Below are 11,239 nucleotides of genomic sequence, written 5' to 3' on the forward strand. Positions count from 1 at the left end.
CTGCCCTGAGAGCTGAGCATCCCAGTATACTGCCTGCCACGGAGCTGGCAACCCCCCGTCCTGCTCCGTTCCCCAGTCTCCCAGGGCTGGAACAGAGATGTCTGGAGCAGAGCATCCTGTATAGGCAACAGAAAATCCCCTTCTATCAGGGTGCCCAAGTCTTGTGGGTGCTTACTGAACCTCCAAGGACCTGGTGTTGGGCATTGCTGAGCCCCAGGCTTGCCTCGGTGACCTGCTGAGGAAGATGGTCTGGGAGTGGGCAAGACTTTGCTGCTGTGCCAGAACCCACACTCATCAGCCGGCTGAGCCAAGGAGATGCCTCCCAGCAGATGCCTTTGGTTTTGGATGTGCCTACATCTCTTCAGACCTGTGCTGTGCCAGAGGGRCTGGATGGGCTGCAACTGAGTCCCTGGGACCCATGTCAGCACCCTCCCYGTAGACACCGTGCCCCATGGAGCACCCAGCATGGGCAGATAGGGAGACTGAGGCCAGCACTTGGCGTAGGCACCCAGGCACATGTGGCAGAGCAGCACGAAGCACCTTCACGAGCCCCCAGCAATCTCTTTGCCTTCTGTCCACGCTAAGCTCCAGAGCTGCAGGACAAACAGAAACCTACTCCTGAGTGCTGAAACAGCCAGCTGGGGTGGTGGGATTGGGCTGGAAAGGCTGGGTGGGGAGGAGACACTGGGAGCCCTTGTGTGCCTGCTCCCCTCTATCAAGATGTTAGTCTGCGGGCAGTAATCGGCCTGACTGCTTGCACAAAGCGGGGCCGCACACGGGGCCAGCTCCCTGCCCTTTGTCGCAGTGTAACAGGATCAGGCACGCTACTTGACTCGGGGCACGGCCTGCTGCGCCATGCAGCCCTGTGCCGGGGCATGGGGAACACCACAGGCAGCCGTAGGAAGTGGGAGGGACATGCTGGGGGCTGACACTGCTCTCCTGCATCCTCACACCCTGGCTAGCCCTGCCTTTGAGGGCACCAAGGCTGTTGGGGAGCCAACAGCTGAATGGGCATACCAGCCCCACGGCATGGCATGATCCTGAGCATGGGATGGGCATGGGGTCTCGGTGGCAGTCCCAGGTGTGGGTTTCAGCATCCCCCATAACCCTGGTGCTGCTTTCTCCACAGAGGCCGCCCAGATATCCAATGGAGCAACCTAGACCCTCTGCAGCTGATGGAGGAGCTGGGGCAGTTCACATCCCTGGAAGGCTTCAAAGAGCTGCTGGACAAGGCGGAGGTGGGGCAGGCTTACATGGAGCGGCCCTGCCTTGACCCTCGAGACCCCCAGTGCCCCTCCAGTGCCCCCAACAAGCAAAGCCAGCAGGTGGGTCACATCTCACAGGGACTTGGACGGGTACAGATCCGTGGGGCTTGCTGCTCTCCTGGCTACCCCCTTCCCCCTTGGCTCGTGCTAGGGTCCCACATCCCTGACACATCTTCCTCTTTGCCTGCAGAGCCCTGACATCCCGGCTGAGCTCTCTGGGGGCTGCCATGGCTTCTCCAGGAAGTTCATGCGCTGGCAGGAGGAGTTGATTTTAGGTGGCATGACCAAAGACTCCCAGGGCAAGCTACTAAGGTAAGAGCCACTTGGGTGCTGCAGGGTGGGCATTCACCTGGGCAACAGTTCATCCAGCAGCTGGTCCCTGCCCAGGAGTTACCCAAGGGACGTCTTAGAGCAGTGTCCCCTCATCCAGAGGCCAAGGGACCCCTAACCTAGCTGCAGGAGGAGCTGCAAAGCTGTGTGAACTGGCAGCGGCAGAGCATGGGTGGAGGGAGAGGGACAGTGTGTGGGGCTTGAGAGCAGGGCAGTGTATTGGAGCCAAGCTGGAGGAGGAGGAGGTCAGGACTCCTGGGCTTTTTCTGGCTTTGGCAGATCAGAGCGAAGGATGAGTGACTGGACTCTTGGGTCCTCAGCCAGTTTTAGCTGGAAACATTGTGCAACGGGAGGAGGGGCTGTGCAGGAAATGGTGGCTCCTCTCCTTGGCACTGTTGAGAAGAGCAAGGCTGGGGGCTGAGGGTGGGTGAGAGGACATCTGGGTTCACTGCCGGTTCCATGGTGGGGATGGGAGCTGTGGGGGTGAGGATGGGCCCTGTCCCCAAAGCACGGGGTGCCACAGCTGGTCCCAGCAGGTTGTGTGCATGTCCCCCAGCGCCGAGGCCCTGCAGACTATGTTCCTCCTCATGAGCCCCCGGCAGCTGTTTGAGCACTTCAAGGATGACTATGAGATCCATGACATCAACTGGAGCGAGGAGAAGGCGGGTGCCATCCTGGAGGCCTGGCAGAGGAAATTTGTCGAGGTAGGCACTGGGACTTGCCTTCAGCCTCCATGCGGGGCTGCACAGGGGTTACYCTGCATACAGCATCTTCTGTGCACCCACCTTTCACATGACTATGGGTCCTGCTGCCACTCTCTCATGGTCTAGCTATGCCCAGAGAGTCCTGGGTACCTGGTGGCCCTTAGAGGTGATGTTCACCCACCTGGGTGGCTCTTGAGGTGTGCATGTGAGGGACCAGGGGGGCCCAGCCTGTGTAACATGGTGCATGTCTGCCAGCTGGCGCAGGACTCCATCCCGCCCAATGCCACGCAGAACGTCCATGCTTTCTCCACCACCACGCTCAATGACATCATGAAATCCTTCTCCGATATCAGTGCCATCCGGGTGGCCGGAGGTTACCTCCTCATGGTGAGTATCCCCCCTCTCTCCATCTCTTGCCATCTGTCCCTCGCCCCCATGTCCTCACTAACCCTCTACCCTCTTCCAGTTGGCTTATGCCTGTGTCACCATGCTGCGATGGGACTGCTCCAAGTCCCAAGGGGCTGTGGGCCTGGCTGGGGTCCTGCTTGTGGCTCTCTCCGTGGCCTCAGGCCTGGGACTTTGCTCTCTGCTCGGCATCTCCTTTAATGCAGCCACCACTCAGGTATGTGTTTGAGGAGGTGCTGGGTACCATGGGGCAGGCTGGGGGTTGTGTGGTGCTGGGGATGTCTGGGTCCCCTCTCCTCTCTGGCGGTGGCTGTGTCCCCAAGCTGACRCTCGCTGCTCTATGGCAGGTCCTGCCATTCCTGGCCCTTGGCATCGGTGTGGACGACATGTTCCTCTTGGCTCACGCCTTCACTGAGACCAGCCAGCACATCCCCTTCGAGGTAAGAGCCACGCCCTGCACTGGGACTCCCCGTCTCTCCCCAGCACCCTGCAGCCCCTCTCATCATCATGCCTATCTGTTCCTTCCAGGAGCGGACAGGCGAGTGCCTGAAGCGCACGGGGACCAGCGTGGCTCTCACCTCTGTCAGCAACATGATCGCCTTCTTCATGGCAGCCCTGGTGCCCATCCCTGCCCTACGTGCCTTCTCCCTCCAGGTACAGCCCTGTGTCCTGCTCTTGTCTGGGTCCCTCTCTGGGGAGCAGAGACCCTCCCTAAGGATGGGAGGGGGTAGTTGCATCCTGCTCTGATGTGTTCCTCCATCCACAGGCTGCGGTGGTTGTGGTGTTCAACTTTGCTATGGTGCTGTTCATCTTCCCAGCCATCCTGAGCCTGGACCTGCACCGCCGGGAGAAACGCCGGCTTGACATCCTCTGCTGCTTCTACAGGTACCACTTGCTTCCCACCGGGAACAGGTCACACAGGCACTGCTGGGCTCAGGCAGAGGATGGGTCTGACCCTTGTATCTCTCCCTAGAGGTGGTCACGTGGGACAGCCCTGCAAATCTCCTTTAACATCTTCTCTTTCCCCTTCTTTTTTCTCTTTTCCTTTCTTTTCTTTGCCTGCAGCCCTTGTTCCTCACGAGTCATCCAGATCCAACCCCAGGAGTTTGCAGATGCCAATGACAACCATGCCTCCCACCCATCCCCCTATGGGCACCCTGGCATGGCCACCAGCACCCAGATCACCACCACTGTGCAAGCCTTCACCCAGTGCGACTCCTCGGGTCACCACATTGTCACAGTCCTACCGCCCACCTCGCAAGTGTGCACTTCGCCGGCGGTGCTCCTGCCTCCCACTGATCCATTGGGCTCGCAGGTCTTCATGCCGTCCAGCTCCACACGGGACTTGCTGGCCCAGCTGGATGAGGCCAAGGGTGGGCGGGAGTGCGTACCCCTGCCATTCTGCCGCTGGAGCCTCTCTGACTTTGCCCGGGAGAAGTACGCCCCACTCCTGCTGCAAACCCAGACCAAGGTGAGGTGGGGGCAGTTCTGGCTATGCAGTGTGAGGGAGTCGGTGGCATGGATGCCATGTTTTGACCCACTATCCCCACAGGCTGTGGTGGTGGTGCTGTTCCTCGCGCTGCTGGGACTGAGCCTCTATGGCACCACCATGGTGCATGATGGGCTGTACCTGACGGACATCGTGCCACGGGACACCAAGGCTCATGCTTTCATCTCGGCCCAGTTCAAGTACTTCTCTTTCTACAATATGTTCATCATCACCAAGGGTGGCTTTCACTACCCCGGGGCCCAGGCTGCCCTGCTCAGCCTGCACCAGGCCTTCAGCACTGTCAAGTATGTGGTACGTGAAGGCAACCATGACCTGCCCAAGATGTGGCTCCACTACTTCCAAGACTGGCTGCGAGGTGAGGAACACCTCTTTCCTCCCTCTCCATGCCCTCCCCTGCCCAGGGACCCCTCCCTAACCTGCACCCTCCCTACCTGCCCAGATACACCTTCCCTGGTGTGTGCAGCCTCTGGGAACCCCCAAGGTTGAGAAGTCCCACAGAGCCCATAGAGGAGTGCTCAGCAATGCCAAGTCAAGTCCTGGGTGTCTATGCATGCCTGTTTTGATGGCATTGCACTCCCTGGGGTGCRTGGCGGGCTGTGCAGAGTGCTGCTCCCCAAGGGAAGCTCACATCCCATGCTGCATCCCCAGGGCTCCAGGCTACCTTCGACAGGGACTGGCAGGCCGGGCGCATCACCCATGACAGCTATCGCAATGGCTCTGAAGATGGGGTGCTGGCATACAAGCTCCTAATCCAGACTGGCAACAAGAAAGAGCCCTTCAACTTCAACCAGGTGCGTGGGGGTAGAGCTGGCATGACAGCGGGTGGGCCCAGCATCTCTCTGGAATAGAGGATGCAGACTGCCATACTGTGGCATGACGGGGCTGGGGACAGAGTCAAACAGCTGTGCTCTGCTGCGTTGTGCTGTGCCACACCATGCCCAGTGCCCTGCTCACGCCTGCTCCTGCTTTCTCCCCATAGCTGACCACACGGCGACTGGTAGATGAAAATGGCATCATCCCCCCTGACACCTTCTACATCTGCCTGACAGTGTGGGCCAGCAATGACCCCCTGGGCTTTGCCGCCTCCCAGGCCAACTTCTACCCTCCACCACCTGAGTGGATCCATGACAAGTACGACACCACGGGCGAGAACCTGCGAAGTGAGTGGCACATAGCAGGGTCCCCATGCCCCCTCTATCATCCCTCTGCAGAGAAATCCCCCATTCCCTGCACTTTTCCTGCCCCACAAGCAGGAGAAACCTTCCTGCTCCCTGCATCCCTCATCCCATGAGCATTCCTCTATAGAGAAATCACCCTACTCTTGATCCCATGCTATCCTCCTACAGAGAAAACCCCTGCTACCTACATCCCCTGACACTCTGAGCATCCCCCCACACCTTAAGAATCTCACTGCAGAGTCCTCCCTGCCCATGCTGCCCTGCTGCCCGTGCCCTCATGCTGCCCATCATCTCCTCCCCAGTCCCAGCAGCCCAGCCGCTGGAGTTCGCCCAGTTCCCTTTCTACCTGAGCGGGCTGCGTCGCACGGCTGACTTCGTGGAAGCAATTGAGAGCGTGCGGGCCATCTGCCGGGAGGCTGCCCAGCGCCACGGGGTGCTAAGCTACCCCAGTGGGTACCCCTTCCTCTTCTGGGAGCAGTACATCGGCCTGCGCCATTGGTTCCTGCTGGCCATCAGCATCCTGTTGGCCTGCACCTTCCTTGTCTGTGCCCTGCTGCTACTTAACCCCTGGACAGCTGGCATCATCGTGAGTACGCACCATGCTGCCTTCCCAGTGGATGAGGACAGGGACACCTGGCCCTGCTCCCCTCCTACTGGATGGCCCTGGGAGCCTGCTTCATCTGGAAGGGGTGATGAGCAGGTAGCCAGGGACATCCTGTATAGATGAGACAGAGGCTTGGGAACATGCCATATGGAGGGGGAGGACACCTCTATGGAGGAGGCAGTGGGTGGAGGACACTCATATGGAGGGATCTGGGAAACACCATATAGAAGTGGCAGTAGATTGGAGACACTCCATTTGGAAGGATCGGGGACACCCATACGGAGATAGGTTGATGACACACTATTTGGAGGTGGCAGTGGGTGGAGTGGCCCATACAGTGGGTGGGCATTGGGGACACTTTGTATTGAGAAAGTGAGGACCACCTCCTGTAGAGGGGACAGAGGGGACACCCTAGAAGGAGAGGAAAGGGACGATGAAGTGGAGATGCCCTATGTGGAGGGGTAAGGACAGAGTTACCCATCAGGGCCACTCGCACTGACCCCCACTGTCCACCAGGTCTCCATCCTGGCCATGATGGCGGTGGAGCTGTTCGGCATCATGGGGCTGATGGGCATCAAGCTGAGTGCCATCCCTGTGGTCATCCTCATTGCCTCAGTGGGCATCGGCGTGGAGTTCACTGTCCATGTGGCCCTGGTGAGTGAGTGCAGACATGATCCGACTGTGGGGTGTCACAGTTCGCACTGCTGGGTGCCCAGTCCTGTTAGCATTGTGGGGACACGGCTGTGGCATGGGTGGCATGCTGGGATAAGCCCCACATAACGCCCTGACTTTCTGCAGGGCTTCCTGACAGCTGTGGGGAGCAGGAACGTGCGCTCAGCCGTGGCGCTGGAGCACACCTTTGCCCCTGTGATGGATGGTGCTGTCTCCACTCTCCTGGGTGTCCTCATGTTGGCCGGCTCCGAGTTTGACTTCATCATGAGGTGAGCACCGGCACCTTGTCAGCATGCAGCAAGGGGGAGATGCCATCTTTCTGCTGCCCAAAAGCTTATGCAGTGGGGGGCCCTGAGAGGGGCTGGCAATGGGGATGTGGGGCACCTGGAGAGGATGTATCCCGCCATGGGGTAGGAGACAATCCAGTGGTGCTGTGCAGGGAGGGGACTCTCCAGCCGGGGGAGGGTGATGGGCATATCCCACTCTGGGAAGGCCAGGGAGGAGAAGGGAGCGAGGGAAAATGCAGCCTGTCAGGAAATACCATAAATATCCTCAGTGTAAACATTTCCCCTCGGCCGAGCGTGGGACAAACAGCCTGGAGCTGCCTGTGAGAACGGAGGGGGACCGCAAGGGGACCTGCTCCTACACGGAGCTTGGGGGGGCATGGGGTTCCCCAGCAGGAACAGGGCTGGGTGTGTGGGTGCAGGAAGCTGTGTTTGGGGTGGGATGGGGTTCGTGGGTGGCAGTGCCTGCTCAGCCCCTCTGCCCATGCCCCACACAGGTACTTCTTTGCGGTGCTCACCGTCCTGACGCTGCTGGGGCTGCTCAATGGRCTGGTGCTGCTGCCGGTCCTGCTCTCTGTCATCGGGCCTCCCTCTGAGGTACAAGATCCCCATCCTGCTTCTCCCCATCCATCCCTCGCCCCATACCTGCCTCATCCTGTCCCCCATTGTCCCATCTCTCTGTCACCCCRTACCCACCTCTATTTATCCATTTCCCCTGATCTCCTCACCTTGTAGCCCTTTCACCTATACCATCCCTTCCTTACCCACTCCTAACTGTGCCCCATATTCCCCTCATCCTGTATCCACCTCAGCCCATCCTGGCTTCACTCCATCCCCACCTCACCCCATCCTTTCTTTGCCTCATATCCAGCTCACCCCAGACTCATTTCACTACATCCCTGCTTCACCCTGTATCCGCTTCTCCCTGTCTCTCCCTCACCCCAAACAGCCCTCGCCCTATCCCTCCTTCACTCCACAGTCCCCTTGTCCCATTCCCAGCTCACTCCATCGCTGCCCCACACTCCCCTTGCCCTGTGGTCACCCCCTTCGTACATGTCCCTGGTTCCCCTGACTCTGTCCCCTCTCTCTGCAGGCATCCCCCATGGATAACAGCCCGTGCCTGCCCCCACCGGAGCCAGTGCCCCCATGCCTCGGCCCCCGGGGGCTGTACATCCGGCGCGCCCCAGCCTGGCCTGCCACCTTCGCCGATGCCTCGGACACGGAGCTGGGTGGCCCCCGGGTGCCCTGTGATCATGGCACCTTCGTTGTGCCTCCTGCCCCGGCACACATCCTCCTGGAGGCCGGCAAGGATCCCAGCTTCCCCCGCATCACTGTGAGTATTGCTCTGTGCCCCCTTGGCGCTCCCTGGCACTCGGGGGCTTCGGGCATCTCTGAGGGCTTCGCCGTGGTGGTTACAGTGGGGGGATCAGGACTCCTGGGTCCTCTCAGTGGCTGTACAGGGGAGCAAGGGTCAGTGGTTAGAGCAGGCGGCTCGTCCCATTCGTGTGCCTCCTGGCTCTCGGCGAGGGGACCCCTGCCCGGCTCAGGCCTTGCTCACGCGCATCTCCCCGCCAGGTGCTGAAGCCCTACAAGGACAGCCCGGAGGCATTGGGGAAGAAGGAGAGGCCCGGCCCACAGCAGGCACCCCCGCTGCCCTTCGGGGAGCCGTGCCCCGCGCCGCCTGGAGACTACTCGCACCTGGCAGCGCCCCAGCCGGGGCAGCCCTGCTCGCCGGGCACGCGGTCTGCCCCGCACAGAGCTCCCCGGCCCCCGCGGGCCGCGCTGCCCGCCTACAGCGCTCACGTGCAGGGGCCAGCSGGCAGCTATGCCACTGTCACGGCCACCGCTTCGGTGACGGTGGCCCTGCACCCCACGCTGCCCGGCTCCTACCCCAGCTTCGATCCCGATGGCTTTGCTGGCGCTGAGACGGACTGCCTGGAAGAGCCTAGTGTGCCCACGCCCGGTGGCACCACCGTGCCCAATGCCTTCGAGCTGCAGAGCCTGGGGCGCAACAGGGCAGGCGCAAGGTGCTAGGTGAGTTGGAGTTGGACGTGGATACCCTTCCCTGGCCGAGCTCTTCTTCCTCTGAGAGCCCAGCAGCAGAGCAGGAGCCAAATACCCAAGAGATGCCAATTTCCCTGGCACCTCTCGCAGGCACAGACGCCATGAGCCTGTGCACGGCCACTTCACGATGCAGGACCGTACACGGGATGGATTTGGAGGAACTCAGCTGATCTCCCACTCCGTCTCTCCGCAGGTTGCTGGCTTGCAGATGGCACCAACACACCAGCTCGTGGGCAGAGCATCTCCCCCAGCACCGGCAGGGCACAGGGTCCCCTCTGGGGCCAGAGGGTGCAGAGCGGTGTYGCCCTCATCGTGCTGCTAGTCGCTGGAGCGGCGATGCCCCAATCTTGGCCCCGTGCCGTCGCACCAAGGAGGACCTAGCCCCTGTGTCCCCTCTGAAGGGGCTCGCCAGGGCAGCGGGGCAGGCTGCCGTTTCTATGCAAGCCGTGTGCAGGCCACGCCGTGCCCGCATGCCCACCGCCCGGGGCTGTGCCGCCAGCACCGCGTCTCCCCTCAGGGCTTGGGGTTCCCCTGCCCCAGGCCTGTTGCCCCCCAGAAATGGAAGCACTAGCCCCCCCCCCACCTCTGTTTCTGGAGCTGCTGGCAAGGCAGGCTCCACACCCAGCCCCCTGCTGTGCCAACTCCCCCATTGTGGGGGGTCGCTGCCTGCTCCCCGTCACCTCCTCTGGGGACCCCTCACCCATGCCACGTGCTGGGGTGCCCCAGATGGGGGGCCCCGGTGCCCCCGTTCCCAAAAGGGGGCAGTCCCAGAGCCAACCATGCCCTGGGGTGCCATGGGCAAGGCCTGGGGGGGGCACCCCCCCAYCTTTATTTATTGCAAAGGGAAACTTATCTATAGAGAGATATATATTTTTAAGCTTATTTTTAAAGATTTATTTCTCAGCCTGAGGCATCGCCTGGCTGCCCAGGGTGCCAGGCAGCGAGGGGACAAGCCCGTTGCTGGTGCAGGACTGTCCACTGGAGGCAGTGTGGGCTAGCAGTGAGAGCCTGGGGCAGGGATGCTGGGCGGCTGTGGGCAAATCACTCCCCTCTGATGCCCTACTCTGTGCCTCAGTTTCCCCATCGGCAGGCTTGGCAGGGACAGAGTTGGGGGACACACTGTGGAGCGAGGGAGCTTGCTGCTCCCACCGAACAGGCAGGGTTTGGGGGGTCCTTGGTGTGGTCCTTGCTGTGCTAAGCCCCAGCACTGTCCCACAGTCACAAACCTTCATGCAATCGCGCATGCCTTTGCAATGGGCAGATCTAGCTGGAAAAGCCCATTTCTGTGTCCCTGTGAACACAGCCCTCCCGACCAGCCCTGCTACAGGCAGAGCCAGGCGCTGTCCCCCCCTCTCTGTCCCTGTCCCAGGCACCGTCCCGCGCCGTCACCCAGCACTTTAACTCCAGCAGCGTTTGCCGTGCCCGTGGCCCYGGCCACCCAGGCCCCGGCTATGGCCACTGAGCTGGGGTGGCCCCGGGGACCCCGTCCSCGTCCCCGTGCCAGGCGTGGGCACGGCGGGCAGCCCCCCCCCCCCACGCCATCTAAGTTATTTATATCAAAGAGAGCAAAGGTTTATTTTTGTAGTTTGTACAGGTGGTAGTGGGGACTGAAGGTTTATTTTTAAAGAGTAAATATATATATTATATATAAATTACCTGCTGTGTCTGGCCCTGTCTCGGGGGAGGGGGGGGTCACAGCTTTTGTGTATGTGTAAGCAGTGTGCAGCGCGTGTGCCCCGTGCATGAGAGCCGCGCGCAGCGTRAAACCGGGCGCACGCTGCGCCGCCGGGATCCGTGCCGCTGCCACGTGTGTGCAGGACGTCGCAGCTGGGGGGGTGTCCCACCCTGCCCAGCCCCCAGACCTGCTGCAGGAGCGTGGGGCTGGGGGCTCCCCCTGCCCCCAGCACCCCCCCCCGCGCACACACACACACCCCCGGCCCGGGGTGCAGCGTGGGGCTGCTGCCGGGGGAGGGCAGCACGGCCCCGGCTAAGGGCTGAGCGGTGGGGCTGGGGCTTGGGGGCATCACCCCATGCACACCTCCCCCCAAACACACACACATGGTGTCCCAGGCACACAGGGGGCCCCCCCCGGAGCCCCTACCACCCTCCGGGGTCACCCTGCAGGGACTCCCCGCAGCGCTGACGCCGGCCCTGGGGTGCGGGGAGCCTGCGGGGTCCCACTCGCGGGTGCCACAGCGCCCAGGCACCAGCTCCTCCCACGGC

At 61.5% G+C, this 11,239-nt stretch overlaps 2 protein-coding genes across 2 annotated transcripts in view; one reads left to right on the top strand and one right to left on the bottom strand.

Moving 5' to 3' along the window:
* PTCH2 (patched 2) overlaps positions 1 to 10,671 on the top strand; it is a 25,018-nt gene extending 14,347 nt beyond the window's left edge. The window contains exons 5-23 of the mRNA XM_085308156.1: positions 1,130 to 1,325; positions 1,456 to 1,577; positions 2,152 to 2,299; positions 2,555 to 2,686; positions 2,766 to 2,921; positions 3,052 to 3,144; positions 3,233 to 3,358; positions 3,471 to 3,589; positions 3,770 to 4,175; positions 4,257 to 4,569; positions 4,863 to 5,005; positions 5,194 to 5,374; positions 5,695 to 5,978; positions 6,513 to 6,650; positions 6,795 to 6,937; positions 7,450 to 7,549; positions 8,046 to 8,285; positions 8,528 to 8,986; positions 9,210 to 10,671. Coding sequence (XP_085164282.1) covers positions 1,130 to 1,325; positions 1,456 to 1,577; positions 2,152 to 2,299; positions 2,555 to 2,686; positions 2,766 to 2,921; positions 3,052 to 3,144; positions 3,233 to 3,358; positions 3,471 to 3,589; positions 3,770 to 4,175; positions 4,257 to 4,569; positions 4,863 to 5,005; positions 5,194 to 5,374; positions 5,695 to 5,978; positions 6,513 to 6,650; positions 6,795 to 6,937; positions 7,450 to 7,549; positions 8,046 to 8,285; positions 8,528 to 8,986 — 3,499 coding nt within the window. The 3' untranslated portion in view covers positions 9,210 to 10,671. The remainder of the gene's footprint in view (positions 1 to 1,129; positions 1,326 to 1,455; positions 1,578 to 2,151; positions 2,300 to 2,554; positions 2,687 to 2,765; positions 2,922 to 3,051; positions 3,145 to 3,232; positions 3,359 to 3,470; positions 3,590 to 3,769; positions 4,176 to 4,256; positions 4,570 to 4,862; positions 5,006 to 5,193; positions 5,375 to 5,694; positions 5,979 to 6,512; positions 6,651 to 6,794; positions 6,938 to 7,449; positions 7,550 to 8,045; positions 8,286 to 8,527; positions 8,987 to 9,209) is intronic.
* Positions 10,672 to 11,129: 458 nt separating this feature from the next.
* Positions 11,130 to 11,239, bottom strand: part of BTBD19 (BTB domain containing 19) — a 7,993-nt gene continuing 7,883 nt past the window's right edge. The window contains exon 8 of the mRNA XM_085308202.1: positions 11,130 to 11,167. Within this exon, the coding sequence (XP_085164328.1) occupies positions 11,130 to 11,167 (38 nt within the window). The remainder of the gene's footprint in view (positions 11,168 to 11,239) is intronic.

The sequence above is a fragment of the Rhea americana genome, unplaced genomic scaffold (genome assembly GCF_003343005.1).
Source record: "Rhea americana isolate MKP2758 unplaced genomic scaffold, rheAme1 scaffold_27, whole genome shotgun sequence".
Taxonomy (NCBI): domain Eukaryota; kingdom Metazoa; phylum Chordata; class Aves; order Rheiformes; family Rheidae; genus Rhea; species Rhea americana.